Raw genomic sequence first — 27,526 nt, 5'->3', positions numbered from 1 at the left:
TCAATCATTGTAATATTAAATTGATATTTTAAAAAATGGGTTGACTTTTTCAGAATGTGGTGCATGAATAGTCTCTGAATTAAGCATTTTAATTAAATAAAATTTTAATTCAAGAATTGGCTTGAATCAAAATAATTTTATTTTTCATAGTGAGACATCTTTAATTTTAAAAACACAAAATAATTTTCTAATCAGTTTATGTATTTAAGTAGGTACATAAAATCTGGAATTATACTTTGCCAACTAATAATTTAAGTTATCAGACAGAAAAAAAAAACTTATATGGCTAAAGAAGACCTAGAGAAAAAATTTCATATACCTAAATCTATCATAAGAAGACCTAGAGAAAAAATTTCATATACCTAAATCTATCATAAGAAAACAAGCTAAGCCACCAATAATATCAAATATTAAGAAGGAAGGTTTCCTCTTTAGGTAGCGAATAAATAGCATACAAAGGAAATAGGCAGGAAGTTCAACAGCTGAGCCAATAAAAAAGTTGAGAAAAGGATTCCCCGCCAGAGTAGTTTGTCCTAAAGATAGTCCATAGAACACAAACGCAACTGAAAAACTAAAAAAGAAAAATAAGAATGCAAAAAACAAAAGTATACTTAAACATTATGTTAAAACATAATTAATAATTAGGGATACGCAATCATTTTCGTAAGAAGGCTGCAAAAAAATCAGCTTTTAAGACCACGATGAATTCAGTTCTCATATCAAATGATGACTTCCCCAATTTAATAATAGCAATATTCATATGCATAAGAAGTTAAAGAACAGCAAATATTTACAAAAGTATACATTTAATTTTGTCAAATTAAAAATATAATTTTGCGTACTTCGCTATATTTTTTTAAAAAAAATTTATTAATAGCTCATTTTAAATATTCTCAAAAGAAAAAATTTTATAACTTTTTTATTTATAAATAATATATATCTTTAACTGCTAAATTTTTCTTAATGTTGAAACACCCTGAGTTAATACTTTTAAACACCCTTCATACTTTTAATTTTCCTGTCAAAATGTATTGAAATTTATTTAAAAAAATACAATAAGAAAATAAATAGGAGCCTATCTCTGCAAAAGAATTTTACTCAACTTTTAAGAGCAATTTATAGTGTAAAAAAGGCTATTCAAAAACTTTTTACACATGTCTCTGAATCTTAAAGCACTATAATAAAAAAGAGTTTGTTAACTCTATATTATTTATAATGTTGGTAAGTTTGTTGAACATTTCACAAGAAAATAAATATGCGATGAAGCTGGTTCGCGGTTCCACCAGCTCTTAACATGCATAAATTCAACCCCTGCAGTCTTTTGCAGTATTGCTCTGACTCATCAGCATCAGTATTTTAGAGCAATAGCACGAATCAAAGGTCAGCTGATCCACACACAATTTTACCACTTCCCGGTTCACAGGAGCCGGAATCTGCTGTGGTGGTCCAGAAACTTGGTAATAACTGAAGAGAACGGGTTATTTAGCAAGACTGCCAATCGAGCTACAGCGATATTTACCAAACTCCCAAATAAAAATTTTTTAATTTATACTTGTAATTTCATATGATTCAAGTTTGAGACTTCTAATTTGGATGGAAAGTGTTTTGTTTCACGGGTCAAATTAGGGTGATCATGTCTAATTACCTTGATAGTTACAAAATATCAAGATTTAACATTTGTAGTTTATTCCCTTATCTGATAAGACACACTTGATCAAAATTTAAGACTTCTTTCTCTGTAGCAAATCTACGTCTATTATCTATCTTTGTTGCAAACTTTTATTTAGCAAGACTTTAAATTTGAGAAATTAACTCAATAATTACAATATACAAAAATAAAATTTATTAGTTTTTCTATTTATCTCACAAAAAACAAATAGTTCAAATTTGAGACTTCTATCTTGGTACAAGAAATTAGTTAGCATTACTGTCAATTAGACGTATTACATTCTAATTACCCAGATAATTACAAAATATCTTCAAAAAAATCATTTCAGTTTTTCCTTTATTTGATAAGGAAAGTGTCGTCAAAATTAAAACTTCTACTTTTGTGGCAAACTTATTTTGCAATTGTTATTACCCTGATATGTAGGAAATAATTAAATGAAACTTTTTCTTCTTTGTTGACACTACAGCCTGGAGTGTGCCACAGCCTGCCGCACAATGTTTCTCCACACAGCTCTATCCCTGACCTTCCAGTTATAGATCTTTAGATAGAGTTTCTAAATCATCCAAGACATCATTCATCTGCCTTTTCTCTGGTTTATTCTTGGCCTACTGCACATGGGATTCTAATGCAAGATCTTTACCACTCAGTTGTCAGGTGAATTCGCAATATGACCAAGCGACGAAAGTCTCTATTCTTTGATGATCGAATGTTACAATGTTTCTATGCTTGATAAGAGCTATCAGTTCATTATTAGTTCTTATTCTCCGATAATAATTATACTTTCATCCAAACTTTTTAGTTTTTCTACTTATCTTATAATGAATACATTGAATGAATTTGAAACTTTTATCCGAATAAAAACGCGTTATTTAACATTATTGTTAATTAAGCTTAAGTACCCAATAATTACAAAACATCAAAATGAAACTTTTTAAATGTCTTCTTTAATCTGATAAGGAACACAAGGTCGAAATTTAAGACTTCCAGCTTTCTGGCAAACTCAAACATTTCTTAAGCATTTTGTTTATTAAGCTAATAATCCTTTAATCACAAAACAACAAAATGAAGCTTTTTAGCTTCTCCCTCTATCTGGTATGGAACAAGTAGTCGAAATATGAGACTTCTCTCTAAGTAAAAGCATGGTGTTAAGCATTACTGTTCAATTACATAATATTAAAATGAAACTTTTTTAGTTTTTCTATTATCTCCTAAAGAACAAATGTTTAAAATTTTAGAGGGAGAATTAGTAACGAGTGAATGAGAGCTTTGTTTTTAATAGATACAGATTTTACATCAAAAAGCAAATGTTTATTTTCAAATACTTACTATGATATAAATACAAACAATGTATTTTTACGCAAATTGGAAGTTCTGAAAAGGTCAATAATGTTTGGATTTTCCTTCCTCTCATCCTAAAAACAACAAAAATTAACATTGAAATAAATTAATGCAAATATCTTAAAGCAGCACACAAACTATGGGAATTTAACATTTAACCCACCCTCTCAATCCGTTCTTTAAGCTGCTTCATCATAACTGGCATATTATTAGTTTTTAATCGATTCCGTTTACAAGCTGATCTCATCACTTTTTCAGCCTTTTCATATTTTCCTTGAGTCATTAACCATCGAGGAGATTCAGGCATAAAACTAAAAAAAGAGGATTTTAAATCCATGTACTTATAGATTACATAAAGTTTTTTTTTTTAATAAATAAAATTTTACACCTGAACTATTGATCTAAACTTATGAGACACTGGAAAAAGTATTAAATAATTTATACAATATACATATACATATATATTTACACACATATGTATGTATTTAAAAGTAAAATTGAATAAAACCTTTGAGAAACTACAATTTTAATCTAAATATTAAAAAAATATGGTGAAAAGGCATATAGATGTAATAAATACAGTCAATAGAAATAAAAAAAAAAGACTTGAAAAATATCATTTAGTCAGAAAAGACCAATGGTTGTATTTATAAGAGCTTCAAATAAATAAAAGTGTGTACAAACAAACTTTCTATAATTAGCTATATTTTAGGAACCCTTCAGTAACTAATCATATTTCAAATTAATGTTTAAAAATATTAAATCGAATATCTTACATCCAATAGCTAAGTAAAATGGAAGACACTGCTGCACTTGCTAATTGTTGATATTGCCATTCTCTAATTAGATATGTCATACCAGGAAGTAATAGAAGACCAAAGCACCAACCAAAAGAGAATGCAAACGTAACTCTAGTCCTATATATAGGACCGATAACTTCCATTACTAAAAAAATAATAATAAATTAATAAGCACAAAAAACTTACAAAGCAATACAAAATTAGACAAATTTATTGAACCAAACATTTAAAAATTTTACTAATGTTTAGAAATATTTACTGCAGGGTGAAATAGGGAATTTTGAGCATTTTTCGTATTAACAAAATAAGCTAAAAACAATTTAAAAAGTTATTTTAAAAAATTTAAATTACTCTTTAAATTCATACGAAAAAGATTTTTTCTTAAACATATGCAATAGACTAAATAGCGAATAATAAATACAAAGACTGCTTTAAAGACTTTAATAACCCAATACTGCCATATACAGTAGAGCGCCGATTATCCGAACCCTTATTATCCGAATGTCCAATTATCCAAACTATGTCAGAATTCTTTTTTTTTTTTAAAGTTTAGAATACTTTTTAAGATCTTGACAATTTTTCTAAATTAATTAGAATAAATAATATCCCCTACATTCGAAGACCATATTTAATTTACAACCTTTTTAGCAGTTTTCTTATAGCAGCCATACATACATGTATGGTGATACAGTTAAACCTACCTACCCCTTTACAACTGAAAATTATCTTCCAAGAATGCGAGCTTCATTTTGATAGTCTACAATGGTTGGAATGCAGAAGGAGTTTATGAATAAATAAGTGCTGAAGTTTTATAATTGAGGAATGGGTAGTTGCCACTTATATTTAATGATTAGTGATTACAGTGCTTGGAATAATATATCTTGGAATAAAATTCTTAACAGAAAAACTGATGTTTCTGAACCAGTAGATCTTTTGGATGAAAATGATGAAATTGTTGATTTTTAATGAAAATCAGAACTCCACAGACGAAGATGAAGAAGTAAGTGATCAAGTTCAAGATAGAAGCATGCAATTCATTAGATATTGCAATGAATTGGCTAGAATGCCAAAATGACGAATAAGGGATATATGGCTGTTAAAAAAAAATGCATCTTCTTTGAAACGAAATCTTTGCTGGATTTCTTTTTCAATGGAAAATAATGAAAAATGTGGTAAAAACAGTAATTGACAAAAAAAAATTATAAAAAACTGAAATATGATAAAAATAATTCAAAATGAAAAAAAGTTTTAAAAAAAGTTAATTAAAAATATTTAAAAATTGAAGAAAAAAAACTTTTAAACACATCAAAGCTATTTTAGATAGTACTACCAGTCCTAAGCCTACAAAAGGAGCGAAGGGAAGTTAGTGCATAAATAATAATCATGTACACTAGATTTTAAACAGTTTTCCAATTATCCGAACTTTTCATTATCCGAACCATGTTCGGTCCCGAGCAGTTCGGATAATCGGCGCTCTATTGTATATTATTCTCTTTATTGATGATAATAATTTGACCTTTTAAATAGTAGTACTTTTCTGAAAAATACAGTATAATTGCTTTTTAAAATGATAAATGTTTGAGCATTTATTATTGGTAATTTCCTTCTTTAAAAGCCATGTAAAAAGATTTCTATTTAAACATTTAAAAAAATAAGTTTAAGAAACATTCATAAAATGCTGAATGGGAAACAATTTTGACAGATGTCACATGCAAAATCTTGGGCAAAATGAACACAGAAATTTGAAAAATAAAAAATTTGCAGCACAAAAAAAAATGTTTTTTTTTTTTTCTTCAACTGAACATTTAGTTAAGCAGGAACAAAATAGAAGTGACAACTATCCAAAAAGAGGATAGGTTAGGGTAGACTTTGAGCTAAGTAGATTAAAGCAAAACACAAATAAACCACAAATAAAGTACAAAAATGGACATACAATAGTTTCTGTTCTAAAAATAAAAACTTTTCTCATTGTTTAAATTCCATTCCTTCTTTTCATTTATTTTATTCAAGCTTGTTTATTTATTTATTATCTTCACTCAGCAGGTGCTTTCTGTCATTTGGTGTTTAAACACAGAGAAAAGTTCTTGTTTATATAACTGAACTGTGGTAGGTCCATTTCTGTACTTTATTTGTGAATTATTCACATTTTTAGTTTTTAGTCAAGTGATTACTATACCGATTTTTACACCTCCACAAAATTTAAAATGAATGAAATTTCAAACAGGAATTGTTTTAAAATTTCCCATAAAAATTTTCTTTAATTCAGAAATAGAATAAAAATATTAAAGAATGAAAAACTGATAAAATATTTCCCAGAAAAGATTAAAATCCTCAGCTTTTTGCTAGATGAAGGTATTGTTATTCAAGAAGATAATGATAAATAGATTATTAATGAATATATGTATTATTTTAACACATATAATTAGAGCATGCAACATTTAGACTGTCTTTGTGATTAATACAGACATAAAAACCATAGTAAATGAACCAGAATTCTACACAGTAATCAACAGGGATAACTTCATGTTCAATTTTCTTTTTAACCATAAACATAAAAAAGTAAATATATCCTACTACTTGATTAATATAAATAAAGTAAATAAAGCTAAAATGTACTTGAGAAAAAAAAAAGCTAATATAAAATTAAAAATGTATAAATTTGTGCAAATAAATGTTTGCAATATTCATTTCGGAGAAATTCTGTGAAGTAAAATAAAAAATTGAAAGGTACATTAAGACTTTTCTGGACTATACCCATGGCTAGTGAAAAAATTCTTATATTATCTGAACACCATATAATCTGTGAGACAAAGCAAATATCATAATTTCGTTTTGCACACTAAATTATAAGCACTTTTCTCAAAAAAATAAATTTTGAGAAAATTGCTATATGATAGTGTCAATGTGTCATACATATGCTATAAAATTCTAGACAAAAACAAAATGGTTAGGAGAGAAAGTTTAAAAAATTAAATTAAAAAGCCTATTAAGATAATGAAAAAAAAATTTGAATTATTAAAATAATGAAAAGTAAACAAGAAATTATTCAATAAATATTTCCTAAAATGTTTTAGAAATATGAAAAAAATGAGCATTATAAATCATTTCAAGGCAAAATTATCACCTCAAAATAAATTTAAACATACTCACACAAACAAAATGATGTATTTTGTGTACCACCAACACCTAAAGCTAATAAAAACCTCGTTACACTAAAAAATGTAAAATTTGGAGCAAAGGCAGTTATAATGCTAGCAACAAGCATCAAAGTAACAGATACGTTAAGAATTATTTGACGACCGAATCTGAAAAAGAAATAAAATTCTTAACAAAATGTAAAAAAAGAAAAATAACAATTTAAAAACAAAGCAATTAATAAAGCTAAAACTCTAATTTTACTTTTAAAATTCAATTAATGAAAGCTGTCCCCAACTTTAAAAGGAAGTTCACTTTATACTTTATAATACCCCCAAACAAGATGTGTTACAACAAAAATCATAGATATTGGTTAATCACAAATAACAAAATTATATACCAAAAACTAAAATAAACATTTTATCTTTTTATAACCAATAAATCAAAATGAAGAGAAGAACAAAATTGTAGACAGATTAACTGTGGCCTCACTAGATTTGCTAGTGAAATAAAAAGCTTATTGTTATAGTAGTTCATTTACAGCACACTAGAGCTGCACAATGGGCTATTGCGGACGGTTTGGAAAATATCCCTGAGGATGATCTGAAGACCTGTCATCACAATTTTGATTCTCTGCAGAAGAGATGGCACCCCCACTTTGTAATTTGATGACCTGCGCAAAGTCGAGCACTTTATGGTATAACAGTTTAATGAGGATCAATACCGCACACCCTCAGACACTTCGCAGACTGATCCAAGTGGTCACCCACCCATATACTGACCACAGCCAGTGATGCTTGACTTAAGTGATTTGTTGGGAACCATGTCTTAATGATCAGTACATGGCGAGACATAAATAACTTGTAAAATAACAATTGTAGCTTTAAATTTTATAGGAGTCACGCATATTAAAATTTAGATCAAACTAGATCATATCAAGATTTTACAGGAACAGAATGATTTTTTTAAAATTATTGAGTTTACACACATTTCTTCTAAAAGAACCAAAGACAAAAAGAACAAATTTCTAAAGTTATGAATTTTTAATATTAACCCTTTCGCGTCGACTGTCACATATACGTGCCAGCAAGAAACGTGCTCACTGCCCGGCCGACACACCTGCGTGCCAGAGTATGAATAAAAAATAATTTTTTTTCCATAAGATGGCATTGTATGTCCATATGGTTTCAGATACATGTAGATTTGACCTTCTACTCAAGATGAGAGTACATTGATGTGGTTTTTAGGGGGAAGGAATGTTTTATGACGGCTCTTTAAATTTGCATGTGGTATTTGTTTACAGTAAGCAGGGGAGTTTTTTTTTCTTCGCTACCTTCGATTTAGTTTTTAGTGGATAGTTAGATCTTGTAGATCCCTGTTTTAGAATTTTCATACGAAAAAAGAACTTTAAGTCATATATTAATTTTCAGATATGTAATGTTAAATGTTATTAAATAAGTTCATAATGAAAATAAAATGTGTAAAATATATATTTAAACAAGAAATAACTTTAGTTAATAAAATATCCATAGAAATATTGAGAAAGCATACGTCATTTAAATACTCTAACAACGCTTTGATATTTCGGTAATTTCATGGAATTAGGATTAACAGCAAAAAACCCTCCGGCCCTGGAGGGACACACGCAAGAGAGACTGCCGGCCTCAGCGGTAAGCGTGCTTTCGCGCTTCCCGTCGTGAAAGGGTTAAATGCAAATACTTTATTTATTATTTTGCATTCATTCAAATATTTAAATGCAGAAATTTTTATTATTATTAAAAGTACGAGAAAGGCAAAAAATTTAAATATATATTTTTTTTAAAGGGAAAATTACCATTTTCATATTATTCACTTTAGCTTTATACAAAATTTTAAAATCAATACATCATGTTATTTCAGATTTATCTTAAATGTTCATACTTAACAGTATTTTGTTTATAAAAGGCAGTACCCTATTTGTAATTGTGAATTTAATATATTTATAGTAATCTCTACATCTTGCATATAATTCATTAATTTAGTGCATAGTAGAGTGATATTCGACAATTTATTACATGGCTATAAAATAAGATTTAACGATACTCATTCACATAAAATAGTAAATAACAGTTATAACAATTTTGATAAGAATTCCGTTAAATTCCTTTTTCTTTCCAGTTGTTACTTTTTAATTTTAATTTCTTTAAAATTATATAGCTTGGAAATAAAGATTAATATTTAAATTATACTATTGCAATTATAAAGTGTTCAAAATAAATTTTTGAGATTTAATATTTCTTTTTAAAAAAGAGTTTCTTCCAGTTATTCCATTAGGGTTAGAAGAAACCTATTTCTTTCAAGATTTTTTTTCTCATGATTTTTTCCATGTTGGAAGAAAATTGTTATCCCTGATTAGAATTTTACAAGAAATTTTAACAATAATGTGTTTGTATACTATGTAGTTTGACATACAAGTACATTTTAAAATATCCACACTATTTTCATAGTTCATATTTTACCATTAAAGTATGAAATCTATCAAAGAAAATGTAAGCCACAAAACAAATTATTACTATTAAAATGATTATGTTAAAAAAAAAAAGATCTTTTACATTTCGCTCAAATGATGAATCTACTGTAACATTTATATTAAAACACTTTTCACAAGAAAAAATCTACACATAAGATGAAACGAATTCAAAATTTAGTTTAAAAAGTTTACAATGTGCTAGTTTGAAAAAAAAAGCCAACTTATGTAAGACATTTGTATATTATAAGAAAAATATTAGTTAACATTAACTGTATTAACCATAATGATATAAACAATATACTATTTTTTAAATAAGTTAAGGACTTAAAGATACCTGTCAGCAAGATGACCAAATAAAAATACTCCACACATCATGCCAGCCATGTAGTTAGATTGTGTGTAGGAAATTAGCCAATCTCTGTCGCACACCAAGTCATACTGGAACAATCAATGACATAAAGCCTCCATCTGGCACAAAAATATTCAGCACAGTTTTATTTAAAAATTTAAAGTTATGAATAGCACCCTAACACAAAAATTTAGACAAGTACTTTACATTTAGCCAAATTTCGCAGATTGCAATAAATATTTTACAAAACAAATATTGATGATTTTTAGCATTATGTTTAATAAATCTTAAATATCATTACAAAAGTTATTAAAAAGTTTAAATTTTTTTAAACTATATTATTAATCTTATTTAATAAGTTAGAATAAATTATTTGTGCTTGCAATGAACTATAATTAGCATTGCAATATAGATTAATAATAATGGTTAAAAAACATTTGTGCTTGAACTAGTTTTTTTAATTTAACAAAAATCTAACAAAGATTAAAATCAATCTCTAACAAAGAACAGTTGCTGAACTTACATTAATACATAAATTCTATCTAGCATTACAAAATTATAATAATGGCTTAAAAATAATTTTTAAGTCATTATTATTAATCTATATTATTGGTTAAAAGAATTATAATAATTTGTTAGTAATGAATGCTATGCTAATTGACATTTAAATCAACATTTTACTTCATGTGATATTCAAATTATATACAGTACAGAACCCGTTATCCGGAAATAAGAAAACCGGAAAACCAAAAAAACCGGAACAAAATTCAATAAATTTTCCCGCCATTTTTTTTAAAAAAAAGTTTTTTTTCCTCATAAGATTTTAGGATATTTCTTTCTTTTTTGAAAGATGTTTACCTTACCATCGTTTTGGAAATAATCATTAGTGTATTACTTCATCGTTTTTTCTTCTTTTTAAGATTATTTCCAAAATTTTTTTTTTTAGTTGGGTTTAACAATAAAAAAAACGGTTTTTTGTAGCGATTCAGAAAACCGGAAAAATCAGTTATCCGGAATAGAGATGGTCCCGATCATTCTGGATAATCGGTTCCCTACTGTACTTTAATTTTAAAACAGGTGGAAAATTGTTAAGAGATCATGAAACAAAAATGTTACTGATTAATCAAATATCATATTCAAAAAAATTTTTGCACAAAAAGAAAAAATTAAACAGATGAATTTATATATTTAATTAAGGAAATAAATGTACAAATTTTTTAAAAAAATTGCACCAAAATAAATAATTTTAAAAATACGTACTTCTTGGGTTAAAGTATTGATGTAAAATGAATTATCATATTCCCAGGCACTACAAGGTATAGTTTTATTTACATTAAGAACAAATTCATCATCTACCATCTTAACTTCATACATGCTGCACCGACTAGGCACCATTTTCTTATCATATTCAACAAGAGGAATAGCAGAATTCCGCCACTCAGCTGTAGTCCAATTTAATCCTGCTGGTTGAGCACACCAAACATCTTGTTTTGGTGCAAAGAATGGGGTACTTAAGTTGTAGAATGCAGTTGGTGTTCCACGTAAGCATGTCAGAATGAATATCATACGTTGCCATGGTCCGTAATCCCCTATGATATCAGTTACATCACAACTTGCAGAAACCTAAAATCGAGAATATTATTATAACAACCAGATACGTACAATATACACTTATTCACAATGCTGTTTGTGGAAAATTTGTGAATGTCATGGAAAATATTTTTGTGCTCTTCATTATAAACAGAAAATCATCATAATTCCCTATTTAACCTCCTAGTAGATATTTTTTAAAACCGCGGAAGTTTTTTTTTTTAATCATTACTTATTAAATACAAAAATTATCTAAAATCCCTATTTCACTCTGCAATCAATATTTTTAAACATTTAGTACATTTTTTTAGCATTATTCATTAAAAAAAAGAAAATAGTAAAAATCCCTATATTAATCTTGCAAGGTGAATCTTTAAAAATTCACAAGAACATTTTTTTTCTCTGCTTTTATTTTACCAATGATTACATCATTGCATTTGACTTTCAGGCATGCTTGCATTTATAATATTCCATATAGAGTTTATTTTACAAAAAAAAAAGATATTTCTTAAAAAATAGGTGATTTTCAAACTAGTTTTGTAACTATGTGCAATTTGAAACTAGTTTCAAGAGTTAATTAATATTGTGAGAGTCAAGAGATCATTAAAATTGCTTGCAAAAAGTTTTTTAGTTTAAATTTTGTATTTGCAGAAAGTTCATCATTTTATCTAAGTCTGATATCCATCACAAAATTAAAACTTTCATAAAATGCTATTAAAAAATATTATTTTTCAAAATTTTAGAAAAATATCTAGAATTTACAGGCACTTTTATGTTGTTGTTGGAATCACCACAGAATCATAAAAAATCAAGGAAGCTTCTTTAGTTCAGAGAACAGTTCCTACTTTCAGAGAATTACTAAACAAAATTTAAAACTATACTTGTAAAATTTGAATTTTTGGCAAAAATTTTAATTTTAAAAAATTTTTTAAGTACTTATAAGCATTGATTAGAATAAATAATATGTAAACTTTCACACACCAATGTGAAAGTAGACACAATGTTTCGGCACATTTGGTAGGAAATCTAAATACTAAGAGATCCTTTTAATACAGTAAGAGTCAGTAACATTATTTTTCCTTCTAGCTTTTACAAATGAAGAAAAAATAAACAAATATAAATTTTTTATATCAAAAACAAAGATTCAAACTTAATAGATCAGTGGATTTACTAGATTAATTTATACAAAAAAATTACTAGCAGGACAACAAAAACTAAAATCAGCAATTTAAATAATGATTTTAACTCTTTGATTTGTCTTATATAAGACAGATAACATCATTTAAAAAATTAAAATAACTTTTCATGCTTTTTAAATTTTTGTAAGCTATGATAATAAAACAAATACTAATAATGTTTTAAATCAGGGAAAATATAGAGGGTTAAAATAAATGACAGATATTAGGTTCTCTTCCTAATTGCTGGATTCCTAATGTAAGAATCTAATAATAGAGTTTCTTTTTGTTAATTTTGTACACAAGAAAATCTCATGTATGACATTTTCTTAAACATGTAAAATTATGAGAAAGTTACAGAGTAATTAATTATATGTATTTAGTAAGATATCTTTTGGTTAATATATGTTATTTGACTGCCACTTCAATAATCTTTACCTGAAACAATCAATGCAGAAAGAGCATAAAAGCAGAGTTACAACTTTGTTCTATTTAATCATCATTAATATGGATGTACACTTTAATGTGTAAAAATCAATCTTCTTTATTTAACTATATATGTAAAATATCTTAATTTTAAAAAAATGAAACCTTAAATGCTTAATAGGTAACTATTCAAAATTTCGAAATATACGGCTCGGTACGATACGGAGATATCCCCATTAGATAATTTAATAGATAGATTCAAATGTTTCGATTATTGTTAGATTGTAAATCTAACGTGCTAAAATAATAAAAAGAAAAAGCAAAATAATATGTTAATCATTCATAATGAATAATTGTAATTCTGTAAGAGAGTTTAATATTGAAACTTTCTCTATCATTGATTGATAGTTGTCCTTAAGAAAATTAAATTATAGCTAACAAATACTGATAATATGAGATATTGGACTAGATTAAATTTTATTGTCCAGAATATTGCTGCTTATTGAAATAGCTTTAGTATTACATAATAAAAAAACATGTTATATAATGCATTACATAAGTAAAATGCATAAGTACTAATGTATTACATAAGTAACAAATGCATTACATAATCACTCTTCATAACAAAAAAACGTATGTATAGTTCTACCTCTTTTTCCTGTGAAACAGAACCATTCCTGAGGAATTTATCCGAGGATTTCGATCCCATACTTCAATTTGAAAATAATTGCCAAGAAATTCTTCAAGCAGAGCATGCAGAAATCTGCTCAGTTAATGAATATCATACATTCATTTCTTAGCTATAATAAAAACGTCAAATTTGTGTACAAACTAAAAAGAATAACAAAATCAATGAATGGTGCATAACATAGCCAAAAAAGTAAAAGTAAAATTACAATACAATCAAAATTTCAGCAAATCGATAACTGACAAAACTACAATACAAACTAGCCTGAGCCGAAACTAAGAAATTAACCGGCTCTTTCGTTCACAGCAAAGAGACGCGCGTGCGCAGAATGTCAAATTATTTGTACACAAGCGCAGATGGATACAGAAAAAGAAACTAGTGAAATGGATTACGTAACGTAATTCTGGAATGATGAAGGGTTATTTTTTCCTGCATTCACTCTGAACGGATATTACTGAAACAGAATGACATTAAGTTCATATTAAAGGAAAAAGATAAGCATTTTCAGAGAGGAAGTCGTCAACCTCGATTTTTTTTTGGAGGGGGGGAGTAATATTAGTCATAATATATATATATTTATATATGTGATTTTTTCCGGAAATACGAATTTTTTTGAAATCTTGTTGATAAGGATTATGAATCATAACAGCTATCTTATGTAACCAGCTAAAGAAATAAATAAAAAACTAAAACATAATTTATTAATTTATTAAATGATATCTTCGCTCAAAAGGGCAAATTTTATTTTATGACCGTCGTTGAACAGATGACTCAATCTTTGGGTTTACGACTACTAATGTTCAACTCGACAGCCTTGTAATTTTGAACCCAATCCAGAAGACAAGAGAACTTCTGGTTCAAATATTGTTAGAAATATGCCACAGCCAAATTCCACTTTTTGATAGAACTAACCCGTATCGCGTTACAAGGAGGGGAAAACCACGAAAACATCGTACGATTAGCTTGACGGCAAGGGCACTATCACACATGATCCGTCTATCAGGATTTCTTATATCAGCCCTGTGATTGGTGCGAGCTGGGTGCGGAATTCGTATCGACTAGCCATTGCTGGAATTCGAACCCGGGACACCTCATTGGAAGGCACAAGCTCTATTCTTAGAAGTAGGCATATTCAATGCTATTGAAAGAATTAAAATGGTTTTAGCAAACTTAATTTCCAAGGCCGTATTCTGCGGCAGACAGGGGCAATATTTTCATGGGGCCCTGGTGGAATTCTTTTCGAAAAGAGTAATGTTCTTTTTCTTCAAAAAAAAATCTGTTAAACGAATGGAGGGAATTCCTTTTCTTACTTTTGTAAAATAATATATTGATATCTTCAAGTGGCGTGTAGAAAAAAGAACGAAAGGGCAACGACCTCAGGCATTTAATCGAAGAATGCATCCATTTGATCACGAAGAGCACTAATAAACTTAACTTTATAGTTGTCAATATAGTTAATAGTTGTCATTATGAAGGTACATTTTTAATAGTTAAATATTTTATGCGAGAAACATTTTCTTATGATAAATTATGATTTTCAAATAGATTTAACAATGAAGTAATCAAGTATTTTTTTAAGCTTACCCAGCGCCCTCTTAAAACCAAAAACTGGTAACAAAATTTATAAACGAACAATCGAAAACTTAACATTTTCAAATTATACATAAAAAAAAACTATTTTAGTTAGAGAATCCCTGCGAGAGATTTTTATTCTCAAAATATTAAATTGCGAAAATAGAGCAGTTGAGCTTTCAAAAATCAGTTTAGTAATTTTACTAGCAGTTTTTTAGTTTTGTGACGACGCTGTTAATTAAAAAAAATTTTTATTACATTTAAGAAAAACGTAATACTTTAATGAAAGTTTTTAACATGAAAGTATTTTGCCATAACATTTATTTAAAAATGGATTAAATTAAATTATTTTTTTATTATTCTTATTTATTACCCATTGGTAAAATGGGTGTTGTTTTGGGTTTGATGGCGTGCGCACCTTATTTGGACGTCATCACACTTTTCAACTGTGTTCACGAGCAATAGTAAACAGTGCGCATTGGCTTCTATGGCTGCTATTTGATAATTTTTTTAGAATTCTTTTTTTCACTTTTAATTTTGTTATGCATTAGGTTGGTGAGGAGTTAATTTTTGAGCTATGGGACCAGAGAGATCTCATAAATGCTTCTTGAGTTGTGAATAAAGGAGAATTTCATCATTTGAACGATATTTCTGTTTTTATTGTTTTAATTAAGAATCAGAAATTCTAACCTACGGTTCAAACTGGATCGTTTTCAATCACAAATAAAAGGGTCAAAAAAGAAAAAAAAATTTAAATCAGACAACAGCCATTTTGCCAATGGGTAATCGGCGATCACAATTTTTTTTCTTTATTACTTTTTTTTAAAATAATGTTTTGAATTTTATTAGTTACCAAATTTTGTATTTTTAATTGTCCATGAAAACCCTGAATGCATTATTGACTTCTTCCTACCAATCGCTACGTAACGCAAAGGTTCTCAAGAGACCACCGAAATTTTTAAACTGGTGTAAATTTTTTCTAAAGAAATACATTCCTTGTGTTTGAAAATTGACAGCTAAATTTTTCTTGATGACCACAAAAATTTTGAAAATTATTTCTTCTTTTTTTTGCCCCGTCTACTGCATTTAGTAATGGAAACGTGAAAGTTTTATTCAGACAATTGCAACACAATAGTGCGTTTGCCAATGTGATTGTTATTCCAAGTAAAAGAAATCTCTAGTCAATTTACCACAATTTTTTAAACTGTCAACAGCAATTATTTAAACTGTCGGAAGGGAGCCGCAATGGCTCAGGGGATTGAGCGCTCGCCTGCCAATGCGGCGAACCGGGTTCGAATCCCTGTCGATACGAATTCCGCATCCGGCTTGCAGTGACCACGGTGATGACGTGAAATATCCTCAATGGTAGATGGATCATGGGTCCCCACGTTAGGCTAACCGTGGGAGGTTCTCGTGGTCTTCCTCCCCATGTAACGCAAATGCGGGTTTCCTCCATCAAAAAGTCCTCTAAGAAGGCAAATTTCTCCCAAGATCCAGGAGTTCCCATGTCTTCTGGATTGGGTTCAAAATTACACGGCTACGGAGTAAACCCATGAAATTGAATCGGCTGTTCAACGATGGTTGTAAAAAAAAAAAAGGAATAAAAAATACTATCGAAAGGAAAGTTCTGTATCTGGATTTTGTAGTCAAAAATTTTCGCACTGCAAAATACATTTTTTTTAAAGCTTTCCATTTAGCATAATTATTTATACATAATTTCCGGACCAAGTTATTGAATATTTAAGCAAAAACAAACAACAAGAAAAAAGGGTGAAACTTCAAATGAAATAATAAAAAATAATTATTATCGCATTAAAAGTTTTATATTAAACTTTATAATAATTTCTTTTATTCATGAATTTATTCTTATTTTACGCCAAATTAATATGAAATAAAATAATTCAAAATGTCCTAGTGCAATAAAAACTAAAAATACTAAATTAATCAAGTATTAAAACAAAAAGAAACATAAAAACTAAACTAAGAGTAAAAACTGAACTAAACTTTGCGTTGGGATAATGCATATACATATCTACACATATACATATCTACACATATACTTACTTTACGTGTATCTACATGCACGTTACAATAATATATCTGGAGATTTATAATCTTGAACAATTAATTTCTCTTGTTTAATACAAAATAAAAAAAACAATTTTGATATGAAAAAAAGCTTCTGTTCAGTAAAACTTATTCTCTAATTGTTTTCAAAAAGTTATGGAAAAAAATACATTAATGAAGAAAAATATTTGTTCAATAAAGATGATCAATACGCTATAAACATAGTTACAGCGTTTGTATCAGTCACGATTTTTCAAGCTGCAATTCCATATTATTTCAACTTAATTAATCCACGTTTCAGAATAGAGTCATTAATGCTAGAAATGACGGGCAATTGAAAAACAATGTAAGATTCAAAAGAAGTAACCAGACAACAATTTTCTCTCTATTGCTAACAGTATCAACGCTAAAATATTATTACAGACAGTGTCGGATTACATATTAGGCCAGACTAGGCCATGGCCTGGGGCCCCCAATGATTAGGGGCCCCCTTGAAATGGATTTTTTGAAAATAAATTTAAAAAAACTAAGAAAAATAATGATTTAAAATTTTTTTTTAAATATGTATTAATAAAATACAATAATTTTTTATATAATGTTAATCATATTTATTACTTATTAAAATTTAATTTATTATTATTTATTTTAAATATGCTTTCGTGAATGAAAAGATATTTAAATAGTTTTATATTTGAATAAATAGAAAATATACGAGAAAAAAAATCTAAGGGCCCCAAAATTCTGAATGGCCAAGGGCCCGCCTACGCCCAATCCGGCTCTGATTACAGAAAACTGATAAAAGAATCTTGTTTTTGTTTTTTTAAAAATTGTAATATATAGCTTGTTAAACAAAGTTGCCAAATATATGAAAATCTCAATTTTGAAATTTTTGTCACTTTCATTGGTTTTTCTATTGCGTGGTAGAGTAGAGTCTAACAAATTTTGTTATTCAGAATTTATACAATGGCATTTTTTTTGTTGTATTTTGCCGTATTTATTTATTGAAAAAATAGTTATTGTACATTGTCACGATTACTTTTATCATGTAATTTGTAATAGGAATGTAGTTGATCTTAATTATACAAAATAGCAAGGGTGCCAAGTAATTCATGAAATTATAACTCGTCTCAGTTTATTTTGTGAATAAGGACAGAGAGTATATCTTTCGATATTAAAAAATCGTAAGTAACACATCTTTTAAGGGACAAAGCCGCCGATGCTGCTGTTTTGGGTGTTCAACATATCATTAAATTTTGTTTTACAGCGCAAAACCTATTAAACTTGAAATAACTAAAGTGTGTAGAAAAGTGTTCGAGAAATACGAAAAATAAAAAAAATTAACTTTCCATAGTTTTTCGAGAATTATTAACTGTTAAACTTTTTCAAAAAAATGCCAAAAAATGCTGCAACCCGCAAAAATGCAATTATGGAATTGAAATTTAGCATGCTGAAAAAGCCATATTTGTTTATGAACTTAACATATGCCTTTTTTTCTCTTTAAAATTCCAATTTGTTCGAAAGTTATTGCAATTTTGAGTGCTTTTTTGTGAATTTTTCTCACTTTTTTTTAGCTCACGTTACAGTTTTCTTTCAGCTCAAAATCTATGAGACTTAAAAACTAGAGGAATTCGATGAATAAAAATCAATTACTATTCAATCGTTAGTTCTAAAATTATTAACTGTTAACTGTAGTAAAAAAGAACCATGTTGGTCGATCTACGGTCTACTGAAATGCAGCAACAGAGTTAAAATTCGATTTGCTGATTAGCCCATTTTGAATTATAATTTTAACAAGAGTTGTTTGTCTTTTTTTTTTCAAAATTCCCATTTGATAGAAATTTATAGGAAATTTAAGTGCTTTTTCATAATTTGTTTCAGTTTTTTTGTTTTAAATATTGATAATCTATCTATTTTTATAAAAAAAATGTTTTTCTTCACGAGATCCTTATTATTCTTTTATATGCTCGCGCTAGAGTAGATGCTAATCAAAGTAACAAAATAGAGACAGATAGAGAGATTATGTGTTTTCAGGAATAAGTTTTAACATTCATAATGAAATTTTGAAAAGCGATAATATATAATATATATATATATATATATATATATATATATATATATATATATATATATATATATATATATATATGAACACACAATGAATGAGAATCAATTGCGGAGGTTGGCAAGCGCAGCGTGCGAGAATGGCTGAGGTTAAGAACAGACGTTACAAATTCCTTGTCTTTATTTTTCTTTCAAATTCATATATTGTATTCATATAAAGTCTTAATTTTACTAATTATTTTTAAAAAAGAATGAGAAATATTAACATTTCTATCAAATTAACTTTTATTTTTACTGCATGCGAAGTAACATTTGCATTATAATTAACGTCTATTAGTGTAGAGCGATTTATAGTTGTTATGATTTTGTAGATCGTTAAATAAGAAACAAGACAAGGCAATATATTTGCAATTAACGCCCAATTTTAGCCATACAGTGGCGGAAAAAGTGCTCTTATGGGAAAATATTAACATAATAATTACATTCATATTAAAGGAAAAATATCTTAATTAGCCATCACGCAAGTTATTTGAATTATAACAGAATACTTTCTACTTAAACTACTTAAACTTGGCCTTTTATGTCATTAATGAAAAATGATAACCACAAATACTTGCTTTTTCAAACAAATAATTACATGAAAATTTAAGAAAAATATTTTCATCTCATTCTTTGAACATTTAGATACATCACGTAATTTTTTGAAGCTAATCAAAAAATGTTTGCACATAACTACATAATTTGTTAATCCAAACAAAAGTCACAGAAATAAATGATTTTTATAATCATTCATTAATTTTTATTATTTTATTTAATAATAGTCAAAAAAATTTATATTGTATACTAAATTTTACATCTTTTTGATATGTAATTTGAAATGATGAAATCCAAAATTTGAAAGAAATTTCATCGAATTATAACTTATTGAGTAAACAAATAATAACACATCGAATTATAATGCTAATAGAATTATAACTAATCGAATAATATGTGAATGAAAAATAAAAATTTGAAAATCCGGCTTTTTTTGAAATTTTATAATTAATCCATTTCACCGATTTCTTTGAAATTCTGAATTTTTTTCATATTACACTTAAAAAGATGTAAAACCTTGAATACCTTACGATTCAAAACTTTTCGGTCATAATAAAGTAAGAAGATGAAGTTAATAAATATTGACGAGAAATAATGTTTTAAATGGAATTATCTCGGGATAAATGCATTTTATAAAAGAAAAGATTTTTTCAATTCGCTTAAAAAGTTTCCTCGCCATGTCGAAATGCACAAAAAGTGAAATTGACACTGAGGGGCGAAACTTTCGACTGACCTCCTAGCTTAAGTAATTGGGCTAGCTAAGAAACTACTCTTTTATGATGGCCACAAGTCCAAATCTGCCGAAAAAGAGGTATGTTTATTCTGATTAAAGTACACTTTTAAATGCATACGAAATGAATTTAACATGAATTAAGAAGCTATCTAAGAAATAGAAAATGTTCAGAGAATGTGGTTATCAATTTAATTTTAAAAATTAAAGAAAAGAGAGAGATTTCCTTATTGAGAAAATCTAATTATTTATTAGGGAAATCAATTTTAAAAGGAAAATTTAAAGTTTATAAAATAAATATAAACATTCTATTAAGATATGAACAAATAACCGAATTCTATTCTTGATTCATCAAATATTCATTTGCAAACATCTCCTTTCTCTCCCTATTATTTATCTAGATAAACCCTTCATTGTCCATAAAATCAAACTTTAAAAAAAAATCAGTGCCTTTAAATTATACTCATAAATTATATTTCGTAAAAAAAAATCGACTTCCATTAATGCTTTAAAAAATTAATTGATTTAAATCAATGATTCTTTTAAAAATAATCAATTGGTTTAAATAAAGTGATTTACTCTTGTTTTCCGGGTAGTGATGCCAACTCTGGTTTCTATGCATTTTAAAGCTGATTTTTATAAATTAAGTAAAATAACACTAAAGGTGCTCTTCCACTAGTCTATTTATTTATGACCCGCTGTTGTTGACTATCAATATTATTACTCGGCAACATCACTGTAGTTTCTTTTTTTTATTTTCTTTATTTACACATTCATTTTTAGATTCTCGCCATTTTAAATCAACATATACTACAAACATAAATCACACATTTTAATGAGGTAGCCGTAGAACGACATAGAAATTTATTCTATTCTGCGTACAAGAGCTTTTATTGCCATAAATGAAAAATTTATAAAATGAAATGATAATATAATATTTAGATTATAGTTCCGGCCCCCATTACAAACCTGGTCTGCAAAAATATCTTACTTTCTTTTCGCCCTTTTTCACTTAGCTTAAATAACGTGATTCACAAGCATTAATTTCTCCCCAATTTTTAAAGTTATTATAAATATGGAAATGTTTCGGAATAATATATTTTAGTTTAACGTATTTTTATTATTTTTGAATTGAAAACATTATTTTTATGTTGGATTTTGAAATATTGATATATCGAAAACATGTTTATCGATAATAGTAATTTAATTTGAAACATATGGCCTTTTTCTTTACAATTCGGAACCACATTCAGAAGGCTGTAAAATCAATGTGGATCCGGGAAGAGTTAATTCACTAAGGTGGGATCCTAGACCATAGGTGGGTAGGCTGGATTAAAATAAGTGAATCAATTAATCAAGCGTTTTGAATCGTATAACCCTCATGAATCTCTGTAAAAGTTGTTTCCTACCAATAAAAGCTGCAGTGCAGAAAAGAAACAGTTTCCTTGCGCAACGGGGAAAAGTGAAAATTTTAAAATAATATATTGTTATGGCACACATAAAATAAGTAAATAAAAGATAGAAAAGTAAAGAAAGCAAGAGATCACATTAAAACATGTAATTTGCATCCGGGTTTCGGTAAGTACTTGAATGATAATTTCTAGTAAATCATTTCAAAAAAGACCTTTAACCTTTTGCTTACGGCTGGTACAACTGATGGTCGTAAATAGCAGGTGTTATCAGGAGCCGCAGGCTAAAGGTTGCACAAAAAAATTTTCAAATCAAATAAAAATAAATTAACACAATATATATCTTCTTTTAATCTTTATTTTTTTGGCGAATCAAATTCAATTCGCTTACCAATGGGTTCCATAATATACCAATACAGATGTCAAAATCAAAAGCTGAACTATATCACTGAATGAAATAATTCGATCAATTTTCGTTTGCACCATTCCTATTGGGGGATTCATATTCCCTTCAATCGAAACGTATTTTTATTGGTTGTTATCCGTAACTCAGTGATCATTGATGGATTGTTCGTGAACAGATAAGTGAAATAACGTCGGTTTAAACATCTCTATTACGTTCCATGAAAATGAAATTAATTTTCTTTAAGAACGACGTAACGACCAAAAGCCAAGGAGTTTATACGATGTTCAGGACTATGAACTTAACAATTTAGTCCTTAAAGTGGTTAAACTCTGCAAATATCTTTTAGAGAGAAATTTAAAAATAACAAAGCATAAGATGCAAAAAATAAACATTACAAGAATAAATTTACAGAAGCTTTAATTGCGAAGGCGGCCATAATAATAAAATAAAATTCGTTCAATTTTATTTAAACGTCAATAAACCGTGAGAGAATAACCTGTTGGGAAAAATATTTGAAAGATGCTTATTGTAGAAATTTTTGTCTTACATACTCTAGCTCATATTTAATTATGATCTATTTTTATCTGAAATAAATATGTGAAATAAAAATGAAATGTGAACTAAAAAATCAACAGCCATTATGTATTGCTGTAAATGCTGTTTCTCCGCAATAAGAGTTGGAGTGCAAGAAAGCTGCTTCGTCACGAACGAAGGGGTGAAACGTCAGCATGTAAAATTGCATTATTATGTAAACAGAGTTTTAGAAAACAAACGATTTTTAACACAAATGTTTCTTAAAACACATAAAGGAAGCTTCTTGCTAAGTTTAATTTCGTTTTTATTTTGTATTTCACTTTTGTACAGTTGTAGATTCGAATGGTTTACACTATAAGTTAGAGCAGTGATTCTCAACCTTTTTTTTTGTGGCGGCACACTTTTAACGATTTCGAAATTTAACGGCACACAATGAAAAAAACTAGTTTAAAAGTTGTTTACTTAACTATAATACACTGAGTTAAATGGTTTGTGATAATAATTTTGAATGTGAAATAAAATAATATGTACTTCAAAAGCACGTTTATTAAGGGATTAATTATTTCTTCCGACTAATTTTTTATTAGTTAGTAACAGTTATTTATTTTTTTGTTAGATTTTAATTGTTAGCTTGTTTTTTATAGTTATTAACTGTTGTTTTTTTTCACATTGTTATTCTTTTGTGATTTCTTGTTAACTAGTTTTTTTGCTAATTATTAATTGTTAGCTTATTTTTTGTTAGTCATCCCTTGTTAAGTAATAATTTTAATAATTATTACTACTTATTTCAAAATTTTTTTAAATTGTGTGTCAAAGACAATTTAAACACTTCCTTCTTATTTTAACTTCTTTTAAGATTGTCAGAGACCAGACAATCGCTGACAAAGATGTTCACGCGGTTAAGGCGTGGAAAAATTATAAAAAGTATATATATATATATATATATATATATATATATATATATATATATATATATATATATATATATATATATATATATATATATATATATATATATACACTTTAATTTAACTTAAACTTTTTCTCGTAATAAAAAAAAGCATTATAATTTTTATTGTATCATTTCTAATATTTAGCTGCACATCTTAAGAATTTGGCGGCACACAATAAAGTGCCGCTGCACAGTAGTTGAGAATCACTGAGTTAGAGTCTATGATCGAATTTACATGCTATAAATTAAGCAAATAAATTTAAATAAAAGCAGAATATGTATATGTATGTATATAATCTATAAGAAAATCGCAAATCTTAGCCAATACGCACCAAATTTGCTGTACATAGATTCAAAGAAACGGAGGGCCTAACTGTCTACTTTAAAAATCACTCTGATCACTGGCTTGCGAGCTACAGGCGCAAAAATAAATAAAATCATAGGATTTGATAAATATTTATAACATGAGTGATTTGCAAACCTGCCGCTCTAATCAATCAAAAAAAGTTTATTTATTTATTTATTACCACATCACAAGCAAAATCATCATTAAAAGTTTCGCGGAAAATGGTGATGACTCAGATTATGGTATATCTAATAGTATGAAGCCACACCGAAATATGCAACAAATAATTAGTACCTATATTATTCACCTTGGTATAATAAGTTCTTATTACCGCAGTACTTATAACAGTAATACCAGAAGTATTTAATACCACATTTAAATAAGCATTATTGGAGGCAATGATAGTTGGACGATTTTTTACGATCTTTGATATACGTATCTATATTAGTTTTTACCATAAATGATTATATAAAAGAATATTAGTCCCGTTGTTAATTATTTCATAGATTTACTATTGAATAATTTTGTCAATCTGTACAAATTGAAATAGAACAAAGTTTTAGTATTAAAATGCTAAGTTAATGGAGAAAAGGTAATTTTTTGTACACATAAACCACAAGAAGTCGCCATATTGTTATTGACGTCAATGATAATTAATTTTAGAAATAAATACAAATTAAAATTAAAAAATAAGTTATGTACTAAGAAACTAAATTTATCGAAAAAAGGTACATATTCATCGATTAAAACCATAAAAAAATTTCCTTCCTATCGACGCCAATGATGCTTCAATAATTTTCATAACAGATACTACTGCTGTTATATTAATTAGTATTTTTTGGTCAGCACTAATCGCTTAATCTAATATATATAATTCTCTTACGTGGCTCCCAAATTTTGGCTGTATTTCTCTTCTACCGGTGGCAACGTTTGCTTTGTATTGTTTACATTACTATTTCTCTCACACGGTGAATCGACCAATGATTGCCGCTAAAAATGTCACATGCCAAATCTAGCTGAGGTGGCTTAAGCGCTTTTAAAAACGAAAACTGAAATAACCAGAGAGCATCTCATACTATTAAGCTAGGCAGAAGTGAGTAGTCTTTGTCGATAGATCTCTATTTTAGTATTTTAGTATATATATTACGAATTTATTTGACGATTTTAGATTTATATCGCGAATTATACTATAGCACATTTCTAATAGGTTTAACGAATTACATGTCATTTATTTGAATTCAAATTTATTTTAATGACTTAGTATTTACTAAAAAGATGTAATCATTATATGGATTTGAATGATTTTTTTAAATTCTAAGAGTTTTGTGCATTTGTAATGTACCTAAGTTAGTAGCGAGCGAAGCAAACTATATAAGCTTGCTTAGCAATTTTCGAGGGTTGGCGAGCGTTAGCAAGCAGGGGGTGCAGCCCACTAGTATACTAATAATGGTACCAAAATACTTTAGTGGAAATGAGTTTTTACGCCCAGCAGAAAGAAATATGTACAGGAGAATATTGTTGATCATGGTAATTATTACTATCAATTAGTAATTATTACTACTAAAAGCAATAACATTATGTCAAATAATACTGAGTATAATTTGTCTTTATTTTGAAGGAATGAACTTCCAAAAACATGAATTACGTAATGATGCTGATTCTTATTACAAAAGTTACCGGAAAGGGTACCAAATATTAAAAATAAAAATGCAAGCTGTATTATAAGCATTTTTTTGTGATTCATGATTAACTGCCATAAATTATAAACAAATTTCAGAAGTTTATTAAATTTTAAGAACTAAAAGGCATCCCTTCCTCTTATACATAGCTATATTAAATATAAAACCCTAAACATTTTGAAATTAGATATTTTCTTTGAAATTAAAAAATCATTTTTAATGTATCTAAAAACTATTTCGTTGCTTTGGTTAATGAACAACTAAATAGTTTAAACTTGTTTGCAACAACAACAACTAATCAATTAATTAAAATAAAACTTTATGTTGTGCAGGGGACTAGAGGAAAAAATGTAATTAAATTTTTATTTATTTATTGGATTTTATGCTTTTGAGAAAGCTCCATACAAGTCTGATTCAATCATTAAGTTAAACAAAAAGCATAGAGGAAATTAATTGATAATTTCTAAACTAAAAAAACTAAATAAATAGTATTCATATCGTTAAACCTTTAGTTAAATAGATTTAAAAAAATTTCAGAAAAGATGCATTCAGTTCAGTGCAAAAAAAAAAAAAAAAAAAAAAAAAAAAAAAATACATCGGAAGCAAATATCATTCATGTCTAAATTGCATTTTGTAAATTTATCCCTCATTTCCCCCTCTTTTCTCTCATTTTTAGTTTACGACTACTAATGTTCAATCCAGTAGCCTTGTAATTTTGAGCCCAATCCAGAAGACAAGAGAAACCCTGAATGAAGTATTGGGAGAAATTTGCCTTCGTGTAGGACTTTTTGAAGGATTTGCATTACATGGAGAAGAAAATCATGAAAACCTCCCACGGTTAGCCAGATGACAATGGAACTCTAACCCATGATTCGTCCACCACTGAAATATTTTTCGTCAGCACTGTGGTTGGTGTGAGCCGATTGCGGAATTCGTATCTACCAGTCATTGCTGGAATTCGAACCCGGGCCACCACATTGGGAGGTGACCATTCTATTCCTTGAGCCTTCATGGCTCAGATAAATATAATTTATTTTTTATGACGGTCGTTGAACAGCCAATCCAATTTTGGGTTCACGAATACCTATGCTCAACTCCGTAGCCTTGTAATGTTGAACCCAGAAGAAAATGGAACACATGGATTAAGTATTGGAAGAAATTTGCTTTCGTGGAGGAATTTTCGATGGAACTAATCCGCATTAGCGTTTCATGGAGAGGAAAACCACGAAATCCTAAAACGGTTTGCCCGACGGCAGGAGGAATTTAATCCATGATCCATCTACTACCGAGGATGTTTTACGTCAGCACTGTGGTCGGTGCGAGCCGGGTACGGAATTCATATCATCCAGCCATTGCTGGGATTCGAACTCAGTTTACCTCATTGGAAGGCAAACGTTCTATCCCCTGAGCCACCAATGATCAGTATATTTTATTGTAAAAAAAGGGAGATAATATTTAAATTTTATTCATTTCTAAATTTATTTTCATCATCTTCTT

General features: G+C 28.1%; 1 protein-coding gene across 2 annotated transcripts in view; it reads right to left on the bottom strand.

Annotated features, from left to right (window-relative positions):
* The window catches only part of LOC107438722 (organic cation transporter protein), a 52,213-nt gene that overhangs the window by 7,701 nt on the left and 16,986 nt on the right, over positions 1-27,526 (bottom strand). The window contains exons 1-9 of one of the 2 annotated variants that reach the window (XM_043042026.3): positions 13,888-14,016; positions 13,641-13,791; positions 11,061-11,423; positions 9,786-9,889; positions 6,958-7,112; positions 3,784-3,952; positions 3,171-3,318; positions 2,996-3,081; positions 363-571 (exon numbers count right to left, since the gene is read on the bottom strand). In XM_043042026.3, coding sequence (XP_042897960.3) covers positions 363-571; positions 2,996-3,081; positions 3,171-3,318; positions 3,784-3,952; positions 6,958-7,112; positions 9,786-9,889; positions 11,061-11,423; positions 13,641-13,700 — 1,294 coding nt within the window. In that variant the 5' untranslated portion in view covers positions 13,701-13,791; positions 13,888-14,016. Of the gene's footprint in view, positions 1-362; positions 572-2,995; positions 3,082-3,170; positions 3,319-3,783; positions 3,953-6,957; positions 7,113-9,785; positions 9,890-11,060; positions 11,424-13,640; positions 13,792-13,887; positions 14,017-27,526 lie in introns of those variants that run through there. The other variant, XM_087159362.1, reaches the window with a different exon arrangement.

The sequence above is a fragment of the Parasteatoda tepidariorum genome, chromosome 3, assembly GCF_982258835.1.
Source record: "Parasteatoda tepidariorum strain Cologne lab strain chromosome 3, Ptep-v5.0, whole genome shotgun sequence".
NCBI lineage: Eukaryota > Metazoa > Arthropoda > Arachnida > Araneae > Theridiidae > Parasteatoda > Parasteatoda tepidariorum.
This window is presented reverse-complemented; position numbering and strand designations above follow the sequence as displayed.